Source organism: Dermacentor silvarum, chromosome 6 (assembly GCF_013339745.2).
Source record: "Dermacentor silvarum isolate Dsil-2018 chromosome 6, BIME_Dsil_1.4, whole genome shotgun sequence".
NCBI classification, from domain to species: domain Eukaryota; kingdom Metazoa; phylum Arthropoda; class Arachnida; order Ixodida; family Ixodidae; genus Dermacentor; species Dermacentor silvarum.
In genome coordinates this window covers 102,203,196-102,223,615 of record NC_051159.1, presented here as the reverse complement: position 1 = coordinate 102,223,615, position 20,420 = coordinate 102,203,196, and the positions used below count along the sequence as shown (strand labels likewise).

Below are 20,420 nucleotides of genomic sequence, written 5' to 3'. Positions count from 1 at the left end.
ATACGGCACTTCCTCCAAGTCACTGTTTGCTTCGAAAGGCTCTTTGAAGCGCATTTTTTTTTTTGTTCAAGGAGAACGTAATTACGACAGCCCGACAGGGAGACGGATATTTTTACAAAACATGAAACAAAATTGTAGATATTGTGTCTCATCTGCGAAGGCCACAGCTTCGATTTGCGGCAACTTTTGGCGCACTTAAGTGACATGTGGGATATTTGGTGACCAACCACGCCAAGAACACTACGACGCGTGAACATAAGACTTTGGCCATTAAGTAATCAACGTTCTACAAGTCCCACAATAGCTCACTTACTACTAAATTAAATCGTGGGGTTTAACTTCCTGCAGTGTGCTATGACGCAGTGTCGGGTCTTTGAATATTTTTGACCGACTGTGGTTCTTTAACGTGCGCTCAAAGCACGGTGCAGGAGCCTTTTTGCATTTCACTTTCATCGGAATGCGGCCACCGAGGCCGGGATTCGAACGCACGACCTTGTGGTCAGCAGCGCTGCGCCATATAGTGACTGAGTCAACGCGTTGGGTCTTCATGTAATACTGCGCGCGCCTATTGAAATGGGTGCAACAAATAATTAAATTCAATCCTAGATTTAAAACAACTTAAGCGATCTATTAAAATTCGCAGTAATAAGTGTACTGCGTTTCTTAATTGCTTCAGCTAAGGCTTGTATGCAGCCCACGTTAGAATTAAGCGAGCAGGAATCATGAACACCAAGAATTGATTAGGCAACTGCCGCGAAATGCACTTCAATCTCAATGTATATAGATTTCCCTCTGCGTCACGGTGACCCACCGAGTAACATGCGCGTGGCAGTGTTAGCACTAAAGCGCAGATTCCCGCGGAAGTTGTTTGTAACAATAATATTTTTCGGACAGTTGAACAATAACTAGCACCCTCTCCTGCTGTACGTACGGTCGGCGTCAAAAGTTAACGGCGCGCGGGACATCGCAAGAAGCTACATACTTGTGCAGTCTTGACACGCAGCGCAAAGGTATAATCTGCAGTGCGGACTAGCCCAAGCAGACAATATATACAACGACGCACTATTTCAGTCGCTGCAAGAAAGCACAGTGCGACTTTCTCGCAAAACTCGCGCCCCGCAAGCTTTTCCTGCCAACTGTACATAAAAAATTATAACGGGTCATTCCTCATCGTGATTGCGTCGAACACATGTAGTTCATAGATAACAATCATCGGAACTTGGGCGACAGTATTTCCGATCTTAGTCAAAAGCTGATACCCGCGGACGGAGTATCCATGCAATGTCTTAAGTATATAGAAACTTTATTTGACTGGAAAATATTTTAAGGAGCGGTGGTCGGAGCCCTTCAGTCCAGTGCCCCACTGGCCTCTGCCGCTTGCCTGACCTGGGTAATTAGGGACTTTTGTCTTGCCAAGTCGGAACGGGTGAGCAGTGCCTCCCACTGCTCCATTGTGATATTATTAGTTGGCCTATGAGGGTGCTTGGTACACTCCCAGGTTACATGTATTAGTGTAGGTAGGCCACCGCACCAAGGGCACGTGGCCCTATAGCGGGGGGGATACATGGCGTTTAGCAGTTTTAGATGGGGGAATACCCCGGTCTGTATTTTGCGCCAATCGGCAGCCTCTTCCCCGCCAAGTTGTGGGGGAGGCGGCGGGTATTTTCTGCGGACTCTGCGCTGATGAGCAAGGATGTCTTTGACATTTAAATTGATGGGATAGTGTGAGCGGTTGGGGTTCGAAGAGGACGCCATCACTCGGTTAGTAGACGCTCGAGCTAACGCGTTAGCCTGTTCGTTGACCTGTACCCCCGCATGTCCCGGGCACCAGAGAAGGCGATGGCGGTGGTTGAACGATTTGGGGATTATCTCGAGGCTATCCCCAGTCACGTGCCCTTTGAGAAACATGCAACATGTCCCCCGGGAGTCAGTGACCACGACCGACTCCTTTTCCGAACGCTCCGCGTGAGCGAGCGCGATCGCCCCTGCTAACATTTCGGCCGAGGTGGGGGAGCCCGCCGAGGTCGACGCGGTAATTTGCTGCTGGCTGATCGCGTTCACCACTGCCAGGGCGTATTTCCTTTGGTAGCGCTGCCCGGTAGCCTCTGAATACGCAGCTGTGTCCGTGTAGTACATATTATACCTGGCGTTATTGGAGTACATCGATTGAATATGTTGTGCGCGTGCTTTGCGCCTTTCCTTGTTGTACTCGGGATGCATATTCTTGGGAATTGGAGCTACTGTAATTTTGGATCTCACCGAAGGAGGGAGAGGTACGGCCTGTTCAGTGAGATAATGACGATTTTGTACTGCTTGCTGGAGAGGAGAACCTATTTCAGACATGCTGGGATATTAATATCCCATCATGACTGAAGTAGGTTCTGTTTTCAAGCAAGCAGTACAAAATCGTCAAACACGCATGACTGAGCCCAGCGGAACATTAAGGAAGGTATTCTTAGCGTAGCGAACGTTTCGGTTTCATTATGTGTTTATACACTCTGCAGGTCTTACTTATTCTAGGCGTACTTAGCCATCGCAATAGCGCAGACAAGGCTGTCCCTTTCTTTTCTTTTTTAACTGTCTTCTTCTACAGTTTGCTCTGTTACCTGCTTATTGCGGCCCACGCGGCTCTTTCACCTTAATGACATTACACGAAAACACGCTTCTGTTAATGCTTCTATTTTCTTTGTGTCCTCTCCCGCAGCTCGTCTTCCGCAAGTTGTTTATGCAGACATGTCTATATAGATGCGTGTGCTGCGAACTGGAGGAGCAGAAGGGACTTCGTGCTTACGCGTGCGCCCAATTTGTAAGTGCGTGAATGAGCAACTGTTGTCGAGCGCTGGACAACCGTGAAGAACAACAATGTATCGGCGTTAGCAAGTTTACATATGCCAAGTCATTGAAGAAAACTGCTGCAAGCTGTCTACGCCAGAACGTTCGGATTTGAAATGCGCGCTCATAGCGGAAAAATTTCACAGATGTCTATTCGAGAGTAGGATAGCCCCCCCCCCCCCCCCAAAAAAAAAAAGAAAAGAAAAGAAAAAAAAAAAAAACTATTTTAGTAATTGTGATAGCTATCGCGATAGCTCTCAAAAAAGAAAAAGAAATACACTCTGCGAGAAATTCTGACCTGTGAACTTTGGGCGCGCAAAATTAGAATTCTGCTGCGAGTTCATTTGATAATCCATAAAAATTTAATTGGAATCCCAATCATTGCTTTGTCCGAATGTTCACTGCACTGCAGAATGTCATGCAGTGAAGATGAAATACGAAGCAATGCTGGAATCGTAGGCAGAAGTCTACTTCAAGTTCTGTTTTCACCCTTAAAACAAGTAGTTCTGTAATAAAACCTTCTAAAATTGTTCTTGCTGTATTCCGCTATCAAAGTGATTCGAAGCACATGATTATTAATTTTATTTTGGTTATGTAGCTGAGATCTAACGCTTACACGTAATATTGACTTAATTTTTGTTTCTTTCTAACAAAGAAATCTTATTAATTTTGAAGAAGCGACCGAATGTTACTCTATCATGCTATAGAACGCGCCGTCTCTTATATGCATGACGTGAGCATGGAATTCAATAAACGCTACGTGCAACAAATATATTTCCTTCGCTTAAGCATATTGTATCTTGCATATTTAACTCTTATACGAGCTAAAACCTTTTTTAACCATAAGTATTTGCGTTTAACATCACCACTAGCAGTTTATACAGCAAATAGCATATTACCACGAAGAATAAAAGCGTTATCCTGTTGCTCTTGCTCCGTCCTGTCTTTAACCAGCACGATATGCATACTATCCTGAATAATATAGAAACAAGCCTCAAGCCTGTGCAGTAGCTTAGTATTTTATTTTTCATGCGACTAACACAAATGATAAAGAAAGGACTGCCAATTACCGCGGATAGTATCGAAACACATTGCTTCCTAGTAATACAAGTCAATATAGATTTTTTGCAATGCATTATACAGGAGACTACACGCCAGTGTTGTAGTTGTTATGTGTGATTGATAATAATCGCTGTTTTCCTAACCATTTTCACGGCTGGTGTCCTAGGCGAGAAGACTTGAGTGGTAAACATGATGAGACTATATAATTACGGATCAAAAGCGGCAATGACGCCGTAACCTTGCTGGGAGGCACACGCCGACGCATCTCTTCCTGCATTAGACATTTATTTTCAATGTGTGAGGGGCAGGGCCCAGATGTTGTAAGAATTTTTTCTTTTTATTGGTTTTGTTGTTATATTTTTTATTGCCCTCAGCCATCGACTCGCGTGCCACCATGCCTATAGACGTTATCGCCTAACTCAGCACGACGGATCTTACGAAATGCGCGTTATGGAAAGAACGGAATCGTCACAGTATATTGCCCCCAAGTCCAGACCTAGTCGGGTTCGAAATTTTCCCCGGTCTTAATTTCTTTTGCTTACGTGCAGACAGGCGAGCGTATACAAAAAATGAAAAGCAGAAAACTATACGCCATGAGAGCACGCGCACGCCAAATGTGCCCGCCTATGGTGACTCCGATCGTACACACTTCATGGAGATACGTTATATGGAAAGTACGAGAACCCCGGTTAGGTCGTTCCGTATGTTGGCAAACGTATCCAGGAAAGAACATCGGAATTCTGTATTTTGTTTTGATGCGGCGAGAACGGTTTTTGACCTTAAAGAGAGATACGCATAACTTATGCGCGGGTTTTACGTCCCGGAACCTGAGTTACGGAATGACAACTCATCAAAGGGATGTATGTATCCCAGAATAAGAAGACGAGCATGACCTTGCCGAGCACGTTGATAATTACGTTCGCCCTATCGATTGGGATAGCCGCCATCACGGGCGAAGAAAGGAATCTGGGCCCGAATTCACAAAAGGTTCCTACGCTAGTAAAGTTCGTAAGAACAAGAATAGTCCAATAGGGACAGCAAAAATATCATTAGTGATAACTACCAACCAATCAGAAAAAGTTCTAAACACCAAAACTTTTGTGAATTCGGCTCCTAATGGCATGGAATCTGATATAATTTTTATTGATCCAAACGACGGCCGACACTTTTAACAAGATAGATAGAAACCTACCAGCTATCTATTGCCGCTCGTTATGTCATATCTTCGAGAGAAAAAGAACTACAAACCGCTCTTGGCTGCCTTAGTGCGAACAAGGAATCCGTAAGGGCTCTGAAACGTCTCTGTGCTTTTTATTTTGCACCTTGATTTGGTCAGTGGCCGCCGCTACTTCTTCATCACGTTACTCAACCAGACAAATTTCCGTAGAACACTGGAGTTTGTATATCCGTGAGTATTCAGTGACCCTTCAGGTCCACCCCGTGATCGTGCCATTTGGTTCATTTCCTTCTCGCTGGAATTTTCTCGCTGTTTTTTTCTTTCTACTTATGCAATCAAGCTAACTAGCCCAGAATTGAAGATTCCAAAGAATGCCCAGTAACAACTCCCCCATGTACGTTACTGCATGTTGCTTCGCCTGATGCATCACAGTGAGCGACACGCTCGTCGGGATCAGAAAGAAGGAAGGCCGCCCACCTGGACTTCCTGTTTCTATTATAGGAAGAGGTTACGCCCTTAAAGAAACAGCGTACCTATACATCTTCCTTTACGTCTGACGCACATGTTTGTACTGTTTCGCGGTGACAACAAACAGTGGCTGTCAAGCTGTTTGCGGATCTTTTCCTGAACGCAGGATTAGGGAAGGATCGCAGCACAACGCATAGGGGAAGGCCTGTGCAATGATGACCATACTTGCGGAAATTGAGGTCGCTGGTAATATTTGTATTTCAGTTAATATATTACTGAACTGGTGTGCTTGGATAGTGAATGTTCTTGAGAATTAAGGCAATAACCTAGCGACTATTAGATAAGCTCGCAAGGTGAACGGTTAGTTACACAAAATACGAAGTTGAGGGTGCTCAGACTCCGCAAGATCAGAAGGGAGAAAAGACGCCGAATATACACCGACCATACACACCTATCTAACGTTCGTTGTAATGATAAATTTTTTTAATGGCTCTGCCAGTATTCTGTAGCAGATGGTATCCATATGCTTGCTTATCTTATCATTGGCATACAGCGCTGCAAAGTTATACTAGTTTCAGCTGTGTGTCTAGGCTTTGCAGCGATATAGTTCTATAATCTTATTACAGCTACCCCCAAGCTTGATGAATTTTTATCTTAATTGAATAAGATGTACTCCATCGATATTTTCCTTCGTCCATATAAAAGTGCAGCTGCTAATCATCACGCGTACAATATTTCGAATCTTCTATTCGTATACCGCCTTTTGTGCAATAATAAAATTGTTGGCAGTATATATGGTCGGTATAATGAAAAGCGAAGAAGCGCTACTTAAAGAAGTGTCCAGAGGAAGGTCATATTCTCGATATTGAACTACCGCAAACTTTATTCGAAGTAATCATGTCAATATAACCCATTGCAAGGGCATGTTTACGAGGCGTGTACACGACAGAGAAGCGGCGAACGCTCCCTAAATTTCAGACACGTTTGCCTGTTATATCGCACTTTGACTTTATTTAGATAATGAAGGCAAGTTCTCCATGCTTCAAAAAGACAAGAAGATATGCTTTATTGAACTCCTGGACGGTTGTTTATGACCCAATTATCCGTATGTGCATGGACAAGTGTGCGGGCAGTAATGCGTGTTTATGCGACTGCTTCCAAAGAAAGCTAGATATGCACTAGTCTTGCGCCCAACACTGGCCTTGCTAATTTGTGCTATGAATGCGATAGCGCAATGAGCTATGCACTGAGGACAACAGGTACGTGTGATACGTCCTCATCACCCGCCCATATCTCCGGGCCACCGCATTGCCAGGGCCAGTTATGCGAAAATCCACGTGCGGATTCCACGGACGAGTCACGCGAGTTCGACCATGTGCCCACACAGTCACATTTCAGCGAGCTTTCTGAGTCCATAGAACACGTGATTGGAATAGCCTTCCCGACTCTCCGACTGCAACCACTTGAAATTGCTTCTTACCACTTATTTATCATCAGCTAACTATTACTCTAAACCGCTGTTCATATGCGCACCCCTAATGTTCATATGCGCACCCCTAACATCGATGTTACAGCTTTGGTTTATAATGGTGGATGAGAGGAGGAACAAGAAAGCTGACGGTTGATGCACCTTGAAATGCCTCTCAAGATCCTGAAGCGCCGCGTGATCAGTGACTGTAACTCTGGTTGGGCCCAGCCTCGCCTCCATCCGATGAGCGCAGAGGGAAGGAAGTTTGAGTCACGCGAAGGGCATGGCGAAAGTGCCAGGGTGATTTGGCGTGAGGAACCTGTTTGTGATTCTCTTACGGGGTGGCGTCTGCAACTTTGTTTTGCCCCGTAGGCAGGAAAACCCGATCACGCGGCGCGTTGTCACGAACACCGATGCCCGTTGGTATGCCTCGGCAGTTCAGTCGTCAAGGAAAGAGATAACGGCCCCCCACAAGCTTCATAATTGAAACGTGTAGATTCTGCTGTTATTGATTTTAAAAAAAAGTAACATTTTCCCCTTTAGAATTCCACTTTTGTGCTGCTGGTACGCAACATAGTGCTACGAGGCGCTGCACTAGCGAGCAATGATGACAGGACTGACGAAAACGACGATCGCTGATAGTAGCGCGCACGGGCTTCAGCTTGGATGCCTGTCTTCTGCCCGTTGTATATACCGTGTAAATATATTGCCAAGCGGCTTTTCTCCCCGTAACATTTTGGTGGAGAGTGTGGGTTTTTCAAGTATCAAGACGGATTTACGCAGCGGACGCTCCTTGGCTGCATCTACAATGCCAGCTCAAGGCGGTGACGAGAATGCTTCCCAGGGGGCAGAGCCTTTAAGTGCGCTGTCAGCTTGTTCTTTGCTTCCTCTTTTCTTCCCTTCTTCCTATCTTCCTCTTTTTATGTTTCTATCCCTTCCGTCCTAACGAGTAGGGAGGCGTTGTGCTCCTTTCTATGGCAGTTGCCAGGCTGCTCCTTTCCTTATTTTCCTCTGCGGTCGTCAATATTTTTTATATGTCTTGGTTTCAAACTGAATAATAATAATAATAATAATAATAATAATAATAATAATAATAATAATAATAATAATAATAATAATAATAATAATAATAATAATAATAATAATAATAATAATAATAATAATAATAATGCATTCAGAAACTGTAATGCTTGAGGTTAACTCCGTAATCAGTCATTCATGAAAGAAATGTTCAATCAGTCGCTTCTACTTACCCTTTCCATTCTTCACCGTGAACCGCAGGTTCTTCCATTCTATTTTGATGTTCTCGAAGTTTCGGCTGCCGCTTGCCCTGCTGTCGATGGAGCTTGCTATCGACCGCTGGTCGTCCACAGTCACTGCACAGAATAAAAGAAAAGCCTTGAGTTATCTTACTTCTGCAATGCCAAAACCTCTTTTCCGCAGTTGGGTTTTAATATTTACGCAACATTTGTAAACTTTCGTCGTCGCCTGACGAAGAGAAAGTTGATGTATAACGTTACTAGATGGGTAAGAGCAATTTTATAGCTTCAAGACACTTCAAATGTACTTCATTAGGTAAGAATCACTTGCTACAGAACACTGCCGCTGAAAAACATCCTCCTGGAATACTCCTGAATTGATTATTTATTAGGGTTATCCTTTCTTAGCCTACTTCAGCCATTTTTGGTTTATCTATCTATCTAGCGCCTTAACGCCGCTCTTAAATGAAAAAAAAAGAAAAAAAAAAAAAACAGGCCGACCCAACTCCAGTTGACATCTACGTAAAGCGAACCATTCTTGGTGTGATTGGTTCATGAACCACAGGTGTTTGTATATATGGATTGTGGTTTTTGTGCTATAAATATTAGTATTCAAGAGCAGAATGTTGTACGAAGAAAGGATTTTATTTGCAGTGAATTATAGACTGACTGGATATTATATACACATATTTACATGTCGTACATCATACGCATATTGCTTGTTTAAATGTTCAGTGGCCTCCACAGTGCCATGTCGCACTCGTGGTGCTTCTGATGCGTCGGGTTCTTATAGTGCAACTGTGGATCGAAACGCGCCAAGCGTCTCAACGCGCTGGCTTGCCCGCGAGAAGGCTGTTCTACGCCGCTTGCAGATGCATACGTTAGTGACGTAATGGTTTCAATACCAGGCTCGCGTACTAGAGGTCCTATGTTCAAATCCTGCCATCGGGCAGCTTTATAATAACGTACTTTTAAAAATTATTTATCGCGCCATACTGTGTTGCAAATGACGAGATCGCAAAGTTGCAATGCTGTTTGAAGCCAAAAGGACGAAGTTTAGGCAAATCCGTGTAATACCCATCATTCCCATGGTGAATGAATCGGCCTGCTTGTAGCTCCCGTGGACGCTAGAGCCACAGTTCCCGCTAGTAATTATTTTATGAAGCCCTATGCTTGAAACTGTAAACCGCTTCTTGGCTGCGCCCCGTTCATATATGACGCCACCAATCACGTTAAACGCGTTCAGCGTTAGAGGTCAGATGCGTCTTAAAAAAAGTGCATCGAACTCGGTAAGAAAGCTTCGCTTTGAAAGTTCCTTTAATATTTATACGGTACGTGCTGGCCGGAATCGAACAGCCGCCACACACGGCAGGTTTCTCGGGCACAGTGGACCGACGGCGCTTTAGCGCTGCGCAACGAATGTTCCATGTGCAGTGAGGGACTGATTCTTAGCCATCCCCGGCACGGAACTAAACTCGGAAGCCACGCAAGAAAAACAAAACGAAGAAAAAAGAAAGAAAGAAAAATTGAAAAGGAAGCGGACATGACGCGGTTTTCTCGAGCGCTCCGCTAGATAGCGCGCCGAGTCCAGAGGGAACTGTAGGTGACTATTTGTCACCGCGCCGTTTCACAGTGGATGCCAACGAACGTCACCGTCATCGGGCACGAGAGAGAGCTCGGATGCACCGGCATTTCGGAGGCCACGCTCTGCACCACGAATGCTCGCGCGCAGCGGGCGATCAACACTCAACGTTAGGACGCACCGGCATGCTAGCATCTCAGAGGCCACACAATGAAGGAGGCGGACTTCGCGCACACTTCGGGAGTGTACCGCTAGATTGCGCAGCGTGTGCAGGGAGAAGTGCGAGAGAGGAGTCCGGTTGCAGCGCAAGGCCTATCCATGACGCGCTTCGGCGCTGGCACTGTGATTTATCGCTATATTGGTGGAATGGTCATCGCATTTACGTCGGCAGTCGTCGTGAGATGGGTTCTGGTGGAAATTTGTTTCATTCAAGAGCGGTGTAAAGAAGCGATATAGATATATGAATAGATCCAAAGTGGCTGAAGTAAGCTAAGGATGCTATTTCCATTAACGGCTGCAGAAATAAAGCCAAGAAATGTTTCGCAAGAATATTACGCTAACGATGAACGAATGGCTCTTGAACATTTGTTAGTTCCCTCCACGAATTCATTCACTGCGGTTACTGTTATTGCTCACAGTTCTGTGCTAAATCCTCCCCCAAGTCCTCTGCGGTATCGGAGAGCGAAGCGCTACTAAATCCGACCAACAAGACCTGAAAAAATTTAGAATCTAAACGTAATATAGAATGCACTCAAACATAGAAAAATATTCTTCTTAGACACAGATCTTTCCTGTGATTACTTCGAATGTATTTACAAACGAGTAAATGAGGTCGTTTCTTTCCTCTTTCTTATGCCTTGTAAAGGTCGTTTCGTACTCACTAATGATGTTCTTGGTCGAGTACAAGGTCGCGTCAACGTTTCGCCAAGTAAACAAAATAGGAAGCCATGTTTTCATTGGACCAGATCCAAAAAAAAAAACTGCGCGTCTGAAGCCAACAAAAAATGACCATTCTGCTGCCAGTGGCCAAGTTTTTATATGAGTCTAAATTCCTTCCAGCCCCTTCTGCCCATGTACCTGGGATGGAGCAAGACTACGTCGGGTCCAGTGAACCCTCCCGGATTTCAAAAATTATCACGCGAGCACCAAACACAAGACAAATCAGAATTCTTTTTTCTTAAGTTGCCTACTTTTGTCATTTTTTTTTTCGAAATTGTTTCCTGAAATCAAAATTCTGCTTCATACCATTCGTATTATTGGTTTTCTCGCTTAAATGCGACAAAGTTAATTGAAAACGGTTCAGAGGTCGTAAATTAAGAGCATTTCTGCGTGCTACGTGTATTCGAATAGGGAAACCGGAGTTCGCCTCGAATTAGTAAAGCTTCCTCTGATGCATTGCGCGTTCGTATATGTTTAGGGCAGGGTGATGTTAAGTGCGCAGTTCACGATGGGAAATGTTCTTGCGGTTCCTCATTCGATGTCATAGGTGAGTTTCTTGAATACCTCAAACATTGTACACAATAGCACGACACTAAGGCACTGCGAAGGGCGATATTACGTAAGTAGTATCACTTTTCAAGGAAGAATTGATTTACAAAACCGAAATATTATGTATACATCAAATTTTGCTGTTGTGCATTTACTTACCTAGAAAATTCATTAGGTATTCTCATTTTGTTTACCTTAAACAAATTTCTAATAAATTCCAGTATAATGCGTTTAAAGGGAGAGATAGGGACAGAACATTGCTCGCGAGTGATCTCGTATGATTGCTAGGTGGCCTTGGTGAGAAAACTCTCTTAGTCGAGGTAAACGGGCACGACATGAAGTGAGGCAGCGTTTTGCAAGCATCGGAAGTGGGTGAACGCATCTGTTACGGCTTGTCGGCGCCGGTTATACCGAGACAGGAGAAACGCTTCAAAGAATGTTGCACGTTGTTCAAACAGCTTGAAAAACATGGCCAACGTAAAAGAACACAAGAAGCCGTCTTGTCATTGGGATTCCCGGTCTCTTGACTGCAGTCATAAGTTGTTTACTTCAAACGCACTTGGTACACCACTCGTTTGCTTTTTCTATCATATTCCTCGAACGAAAGACTCTGAATGCAATGTCGACAGCAAAGAACAAGTAGCAAGGTTGTATGTCACCATAGCTGGCTCCGTACTTTTCTCTTACAAGTGCAAAAAAAAAAATAATAATAAAAAGGGTGTGTATAGATAGATTGTGAGAATCCGAAAGCGTGACCAGGATGTCGTTTACTGTTAGCCTGACTCTCTCGACAGTAAGCGCAGCAAGGATTACCTCACCATTGCAAAATACGAACCTCTGTAAATGCTCAGTGCCTAATAAGACCTGTACAAGTTCGCTAGTTTAGCCGTGTGTTTGCTGTCGCCATCGTCACCATCGCCGACATACGGGACTACTTGAATTCATTGCACTCACGGTGTACCGTCCAGGTCAAAAGACAGGAAAGATGGAGGGGGCATGATGCACTGTATGTGTTTTCATTGCCTGAAGCACCGCCGACAACAGCGGCTATCGCGCAATCTATTAGCGCTCCATTCCAGCGGGTGTCGACCTAGCAAAATTTCCCGTTGGCGCTATGAGTATGCGATTGAGATCGAATCTCTGCGATTGTGAAAAATGCATTTAACATTCGGAACACGTCCTGCGGCCATCAGCGGAGAAGAAACCTCGAATGTCCCGTTTGCTCGCAAGAGAACACAGCAACAAAACACGGCTACAATAAGGTGCTGTGTTTTGAACGAACATTCGGGACAAAGCTCACGCTGGGAAAAACCGCTGCGTCTACTCGCGCGCCCCGCGCGTCGCAAGATTGTTTTGCGCAAGCAACGGCGTCGCGCGCAGATTCGCTGGATTCGCAGCCGTTGACCCCGTCGTGGTGCTCGAAGTTCATGCGAAATACCAGGTTTCACGAACATTGCACACGTGAACTGCTTACCATGAATTCATCCTTCGTTTAATTCGGTATCGGTATTTACAGACGATCGCGAACGAAAAAAATATAATAATGGCTGCCACATTTGACTTGGCACGGATCTGAAATCTGCCTGAAGCTATCAGTGAGTGCAACTGAAGATAAATTAGTCATCGTCTCTCCATCCGCTTTACTTATTCATTGCCACCGCAAAAAAAAAAAAAAAGATCGGCAGACTTCAGCTATTCCTTTGGTTCTAAACTCACTTACTGGGTTAGTTTATTGTGTATGTGCGTGTTTGTGTGCTATTTGATCACTGCAGTGTCTACCATAATTATCACCCAGCACCTACAGTAACAGGCAAGGCGATCAGACAGGCTGATAGTCTGCAGCTTATCAAAAAAGTATGCATATGTCTCCCTCATTTACTGCGATAGGAGCAGGACCTCACAGCTGGCGCGGTTATCCTCTGAAGAACAATTTCTTTGCGATGCAGACAAAGTTGTCCTCGCCAGGTATACGTCAATATTTCTAGGTTGTGGCCGACAAAATCCGTGCACAGACGCACCCGCACTCGCCGTTTTTTGTAGGGGGTACAAATATCTTGTACATTGTATCTAGCTCGAATGTTGCGCCGTAGCGCAGTGGTTAATGAATGTGTCCCGCCCCGAAGTACAGATTGCCACATGAACGTCAGTTCGAATTCGATTGGCTGTAATATGCTTTTGTTTTAAGCACGCGAACGCTTATTTGGCTGCCCTGCGCCCATTTTACCGACGTTCGTACACAACATTTATTGTGGTGAAGCACTGAAGCCATTGAAAATCATGAATATCATCTATTGACAAGTGTGTGCTTCGGTTGAATGATGTGTGTTAAAAAAATTATTTTCGGGTTTTACGCGCCAGCACTACAATCTGATTATGAGGCACGTTACGAAGATGAGAAACGTCAAGAAAAGAAAGTCCCTTTCTCCAGCATTCAGAAATACGATTAAGTATCCCGCACCATAAAAGTTGATCCATAGCGTGCACCCATTATCTGCACGCAAGTTAAAGATGATGGTGCACCAAAATGCGCGACGAAACCTCTGTTCACGGGTGCTCTCGTACTTAGACTGCTTCCTTGCGTTCCTTCTCGTTTTAACTTCTCAGCGAAATAGTCAGTGAATTGGCGAGAATTGTAGCTTAGTGACGTGGCCTTCATAACTTCCTCCACTGTCGACCAAAGCAGTCGTGCGCATTCACTTGAGTTAGGGCGTGTTGTCCCGAAGCTTTTCGACCTTCACATTGTCTCCACGCATCACGGGTCCTTCGTCATTTCCGTCACTGGTAATATTTCGTCTAAAGCTCTCGATCACGGACACTTTGACGAGGTTGGAAATAGGGGTGCGAGAGCGTGTGAGGCCGTATGAACGCACTAGTTTATGCGCACGTGTATACGGCGCGCATGGGCGATAAGCTTGTGACGCAAGGTTGGCGGGAGCGTTTTTTGCCGGCCCCGAATGACGCCTAATCTCTTCGGATCGGAAACGGAAAACAGCGCGTCTACTTGGCTGTACCGGAAATTCTGCACAGACAGCCATACGTTCCTGGTCGTAAGCAAAGTGCCTATAGGGCGCGATTGCAAGAAGAAGAAATAAAGTAGAAAGAAAAAAAAGAACTAAAGGCGTGGAGAAGGGGGAACTTTTTGAGAAACACAGAGGAGTACAGTCATTGAAAAAACTCAGAAAATACACGTTCTTTCCCTTCTCTGATTAAGCGTGCGACATCGGTGGGACGTCATTGGGTTAGAGGAAACAGTTGAGATTTCCATATATCACTGGTTGTCATAATGCGAAAAACCAAATCCCAGTCTCTTGCAATGAAAGCAAATGCACCAGTCAGTGTTTCTTGTTAAATTTAGGCCGAGCGTAAGGCAACACACAGTTACTAGCAACGTTTAGTCTTCTTATGCGCTGGAGTCATTATCTGCTGGTACGGTTCAAAGAAATATGGCATCGCGCCTTTTGGCTTATATCTTCTTGAACGGGCACGTTTGCCAGGCGCTTGCAGCTAGACTCAGTCAAGCGTGAAGCTCCAGCCACTTTCGAAGCAAGCCGATTTCGATTTCGTAACTGCTGAAGCGAGAGTTGGTCGTCATGCATGGCAGTACACACGGCAATTTCGTTTCCGCGGGCAGAGGGCGAATAATCGTACACGACGCAGATTATCCGAGGTGCCGGTCTTTCGGGCCCCACGGGGTTTAAAGATAAGACAAAAGCGAGGGTATTGCCGTAAAACTTCAACCATGTCGTACCTTCTCCAGCCAGAATTGTTGAATTTTGCATATCCTCTTTCTTGGAAGACGTACACGACACCAAGCTGTCCTATCTGCCTGTTTTATAGTTTCTAAGAAAACCAATGCACGGAGTCATTCAGAACTAAGTAGTTTCTATAGCACGACTCAGGCTTTGCGTTTACCGAAGTGAAGTTAAAACGAATTGAAAACCCAACTTCTGGCAGGATGAGTCACAAAATGCTTTGGAAAGTTTGGGAAGAACGCTGATTTCTTGCCTTATAAGCATACGTTTCTGGCCGATATAGGTGCACTTATATATCCTTAGCCTACCTCAACCATTAAAGTAGAGAGTAAGACTGATGCTTTTGGGCTATTACAATGCGGAGGTCGCCCTTTTTTGAGATTAGGTACCCACCCGTGATGTTAACGCAGGTTTTTACGTTTCACTAGAAGTGGCACAGGTGACATTGTAACTGTGAGGAGCAGACCACAGGACTTCCCCCTCACTGCCGAGGACGAGTTGAACGCAGTATTCTGACACCTTCTGCTGAACTTGTCATAAAGCTGTATCCTTGCATCCAAGTCAATGGTAGTAGGTTAATGTTGAATATCGTCATTCACTTTATTATTAGCAGTAAGTTCGGCACCTGCGTCCCTTCGATGTTGTCTTTGTTGGCATGGTACTTATAATCATACAACGTTATAACTTAGAATATTACTGCATTTGCTACTGCAATAATATACGTAGACATATTGTCCTTATTACGCGTATTTAGGGGGATGTCTTACCGTAGTGGCCTGGCCTCGCGTGTTCAGGTATGTCCCCCAACGAGCTTCGTCAACCTTTAGCAGGACGATTTACTCACTCCGAATGAAAGGAAAGCAAGAAAGTCTAGCCTTCCTTTGAAATGTACCATATGCCGTACTCGTAAATATATTGAGTAGGCTTCATAAACAATATAGGTAAGAGCACACAACATCGAACCGGAAGAGCAACAAATGCTAGCGATTGCTCGGCCAATGCATGTTACATAGCCCCCCTGACATATATGTGAGTGTGTTGCAGAAATTTCTAAGATAATTGTGAAAGTAGGCAAATACATTATGCGGACAGCAGAAATCAAATATACATTCTATACTGCTAAGCTCGAACCTGACAGTACAACTCTGGGCCGTCCAGCGAGCCGAGGAAGCCGCTTCGAGACAAGGTCTCGGAACCGCGTCCACGGCGGGTGCCCAGACCCACTAAACAGACGTCGGACTCAAATCTGATTGATTTGATAATAAAGTTTACGTTCTTCTTCTATAGCATTACTTCTCAAGCATATTGCCGACGTCGATAACTGGGTTCGATGATGGCGGCTCAAATAATCATCGACATGCTTTGGTAGACGGCACTACAGCATGCTGACGACAGCGACGGCAGCAGTATGACCAAGATGGCAGGGTGACAATGAAATCACGACAGCGTTACGGCGATGACACGCGCCAACGGCTGCGTCAGTAGCGCTTTCTGCTCCTCTAGTTTGCTTCACGGAGGCCTCATACCTTTCCGATCATTCGCTTTAGGGTCATGCAGATCACATGCATTGTGGGAGTCGCTCCAAGCGAAGCTTTGGCGAGCCGGCAAGACAAAATGGCGTACTCCGACAAAAAAAACGCGCAGCCTCCGCACAACGCTCCTCACAATCGTCAGGGAAACACGGTACAGACGCCCCCCCCCCCCCCCCCCCCCCCCCTTCGCGTTAAATCTGGGTTGCATGGTCTACATCATTACCCTTCCTCAACAACAGAAAGCTTTTACACCTACCAATCGCAAACATAATCGCAGGATGCAGAGTAGCCGAATTTTAAACGGAAAACTGCCGCACATAATCGCGGACTAACACGTTGAATCTTCACCGGAAATAGTATTAAATGCGAAGCATTTCTTGGCGAACATTTAATTATGGGGTTTTGCGTGCCACAACCACGATCTGATTATGAGGCACGCCGTAGTGGGGGACTCTGGAAATTTGGACCACCTGGGGTTCTTTAACGTGCACCTGAATCTAAGTACACGTTTCGCCCCCATCGAAATGCGGCCGCCATGTTGGCGAACATTTCCCTCTTTGGCAGTATCTATCTCTCTATCTAGCCGCCTACGTCTTGGTGCTCTCATGGTCATTTCGTTAATTTGGAAGGTAACAAAATTGGCATAGTATGACAACATTGTATGACGAACATAAATGATAGGTCATGACAGGAATGTCATGACATGCGTGTCATGTAGGTCACAAAACAGTCGCCTCAAATGACAATGACCCAGCGAAAAAACATTAGCACTCAAAAAGAACTCAAAAGGGTTCTGACGTAGGTACTAAGTGAAGGAAACACTAAAGGATGATACTAGAAATCATAGTCATGAGCATGACTCAGCAAAAATGACAATGACTCAGCGAAAAAAAGATTAACACTCAAAAACCACTCAAAGGGGTTCTGACATAAATGATAGGTCAAGACAATGACATGCGTGTCATGTAGGTCATGAAACAGCCGCCTGCGTCTTAGTGCTTTTGTGGCCGTTCCGTTAACTTGGTCGGCTCCCCGCACTCTGCTCCACAGGGCGTTGGATCTGCCAGCTTTTTTATTACATGGCGCGCGAAGCCCGTTTCCAAAGTATGAAGCTAACAAACGGAACTTTATTTAACATTAAAGCGTTGTGTAGCAGAGACAGGTGCTGAAACTCAGATTCCTTAAACACTAGGACAGTTCACATATACGCCCTGTACATAAAGAGTCACATCGCGCTGATGTGGCTCGCTGGACACTACGAACACATTCCTTACCAACAACAATAACAACAGAATAAATAAAGAACGAGAAAGAAAGACCCGATAACCATCAACGGGATCAAGTGGCCATTCCTATGCGCGTGTTTGTCCTCGCCCTCTGCCTGACAAGGACACTTTAAAAATACATGCAAACTCAACTGCAGTAAACATTTAAGTGCCGCTTCACATTGCGTAAATGTCATATTACGTGACATCTACGTAATTCTCTCGCATTACGTTAATGTCACCACGTAGGTGGTGTTCGTGGTGGATGTGATAACCACTGGCCAATGTTGGCATCAAAGAAGTTCATTGAAGCGCGGCACATACATAGTGGCCTATACTCAGTGGCCCCTGGGGCATGTGACCCAGGGGCCAATGAGTACCCACGGCAGGGTATCTCCTGGGTATGTACCGCTGTGGCGTCTGGGGCCACAGGGGCCACTGGATCTGTGACGGCTGGTACGGGCCGTGGTATGCGATATGTTGTATGTGCCGAGGTACGCAGCCAGGGGCGTTGCAGGCGTTTCTGTTGTTCACATGATTTTCGACTAAAGTCTATGAAGATAGAGTATAGAAGATGCGCATGGGCGCGTGATAATTCAAATAATATTTAAGGCTTATGATACAGTCATTGAAAGATAGCTAGATGCCAGCCCTGGTACACAGAGTTAGGCCCGAGTCTCCGTAAGCGTCAAGTACTCGGTTCCGTCGCTTCGCAGCCAAACGCACAGCGCGTTTCTAGAGGCCTTCCCTCACGCGCAGGCTGCGCATGCGCTATGGATAGCAGGACAGCACAGCTAGGCCAACGGCGACGGCTCAAATGCACCTCGTATCGCCCGAATGAGTAGCATTGAAAGCGATATCAAGGTTTGGCGTTGTGCTGAAGGCGTCTCGGAACACTGGCGTAGGAAGCCTACATGCAAGCTCTGTTCAGAGCTTGCTCACTGGCGTTATGAGGAGCGCCGCCGGTGGCGCGTACACCCGTTGCACCTCAGTGGTGCACGAGTGGAGACCGAAGGAAAATCGTCGGCGTTTGCCGGACATCCCGATCTTCCAATCAAGAAAGAAAGAACCTCGCCATCGATCGTTTCATTGAACATCTCAGGACGTCTTCATCATTCGAAGAAAAATGTTAGCCAAGATGACCTTTTTGTATTATAGGTTATTTCATTGTATTTTTAATATATTTTAATTAGTAAGGCCGGCAACCACCCCGTCCCCTCGGTTTTATCACGCTGATTGTAGATATTTCTTAAATGAATAAATTTCTTTTTTTTCTCCCTAGAAATGTACTTTTGAAACATGTACAATTCATTTTATTTGAGTTCTGAAGCCTGTGATACCTAGGCGTGACAAGCAGGGCATGGAGCTTCATATTTATTTAGGTAAATTATGTTTGCCCAACACCAATTTCCTGTTCTTTCAGCGCCCAAAGAGAGGATCAGGCAGATTCAACTTGACTAATTGCTGCACATTTCGTTAAGACCGGCGTATGCACCTGCTACCACGGTGTGGTATGCACACAGCTGCTCAGCAGGAATGCTAATATGTGCGCGCACATCACTCGTGCCAGGAGCGGGAGCCATGACACTGTCCTGCCCTCGGCAAATTAAAATTAGGCCGATTGAGCGAAGCGTTACGCGGCATCCACTTGCTTCGTCGCGTTTGTAGCCAAACGCACTGCGTGACTCTGACGACCTTGTAAAGCCTCGACGCGCGGGCCGCGCGTGCCTGTCGATACCACGACAGCACGGCGGCGGCGGCTTAACGGCAGTGGCAGTACCAACTGTATGAACGCGTTTCGAGCGTCTGTATAATTGCTATCGGTCTAAAGACCTTCGTTAGTCTTAACACCAGACTGGTATTTTTGCGGAGTCATCATTACACTCCATCCCTCATCTTCGTCGTCTGGCCTTCATCCACGCCTGCATTCGCAGTGCAGAACACGCGGGCCGAGATTATTTCTTAAGCGAAGCTTTCCTTGCCAGAATCCTGTGGTTTCGGCTGGGCCAGTCGGTCCCTGGAGAGTTCTCGTCAAGTAGACGCTTCCTCACTATCAAAAATCAGGGAAGCGCGTCCGGCGGTATGATTCGAAAGTGGATGCAGCCGTACCAGTCCGATTCTCTATCCATTTCACCACAGCCGCAAGCATTCAAGGCGCTATTTGCACATGGTGGCAGCTTCGTCGGTTGAGCAAAACCGAACGCGCAGAAAAGGGTGGCGTCCCGTGGCGATGGAGCTGGTAGGCTCCTGCGTCGCCTGAGTGACGTCACTCAGCGGTAGATAGAAAATGCGAACACGAAAAGCCATGAAATTTCCGTCCGGCTGGCATCGGACGGAAAACAGTTGCGGTAATGAGGCCCAAGAAGGACTCTGAGGTGTGCGTGTTTAGTGAATCTTTCTCTGTGACGTCCGGAAGTTAGGTTGTTCGGTCGCTGATGACGCCGTGTTAGGTTTCTGTGAGGCCCAACGTCGTGTATGAGAGCGGTTGTGGACAACCCCTCCTAGATAGCACAAGGTCGGTGCATTTCGATCCAT

General features: G+C 45.7%; 1 protein-coding gene across 1 annotated transcript in view; it reads right to left on the bottom strand.

The window, feature by feature from the left end:
- Window positions 1–20,420, bottom strand: part of LOC119455787 (ATP-binding cassette sub-family G member 1) — a 79,582-nt gene that overhangs the window by 35,103 nt on the left and 24,059 nt on the right. Inside the window, exon 2 of the mRNA XM_037717250.2 lies at window positions 8,261–8,383. Within this exon, the coding sequence (XP_037573178.1) occupies window positions 8,261–8,383 (123 nt within the window). The remainder of the gene's footprint in view (window positions 1–8,260; window positions 8,384–20,420) is intronic.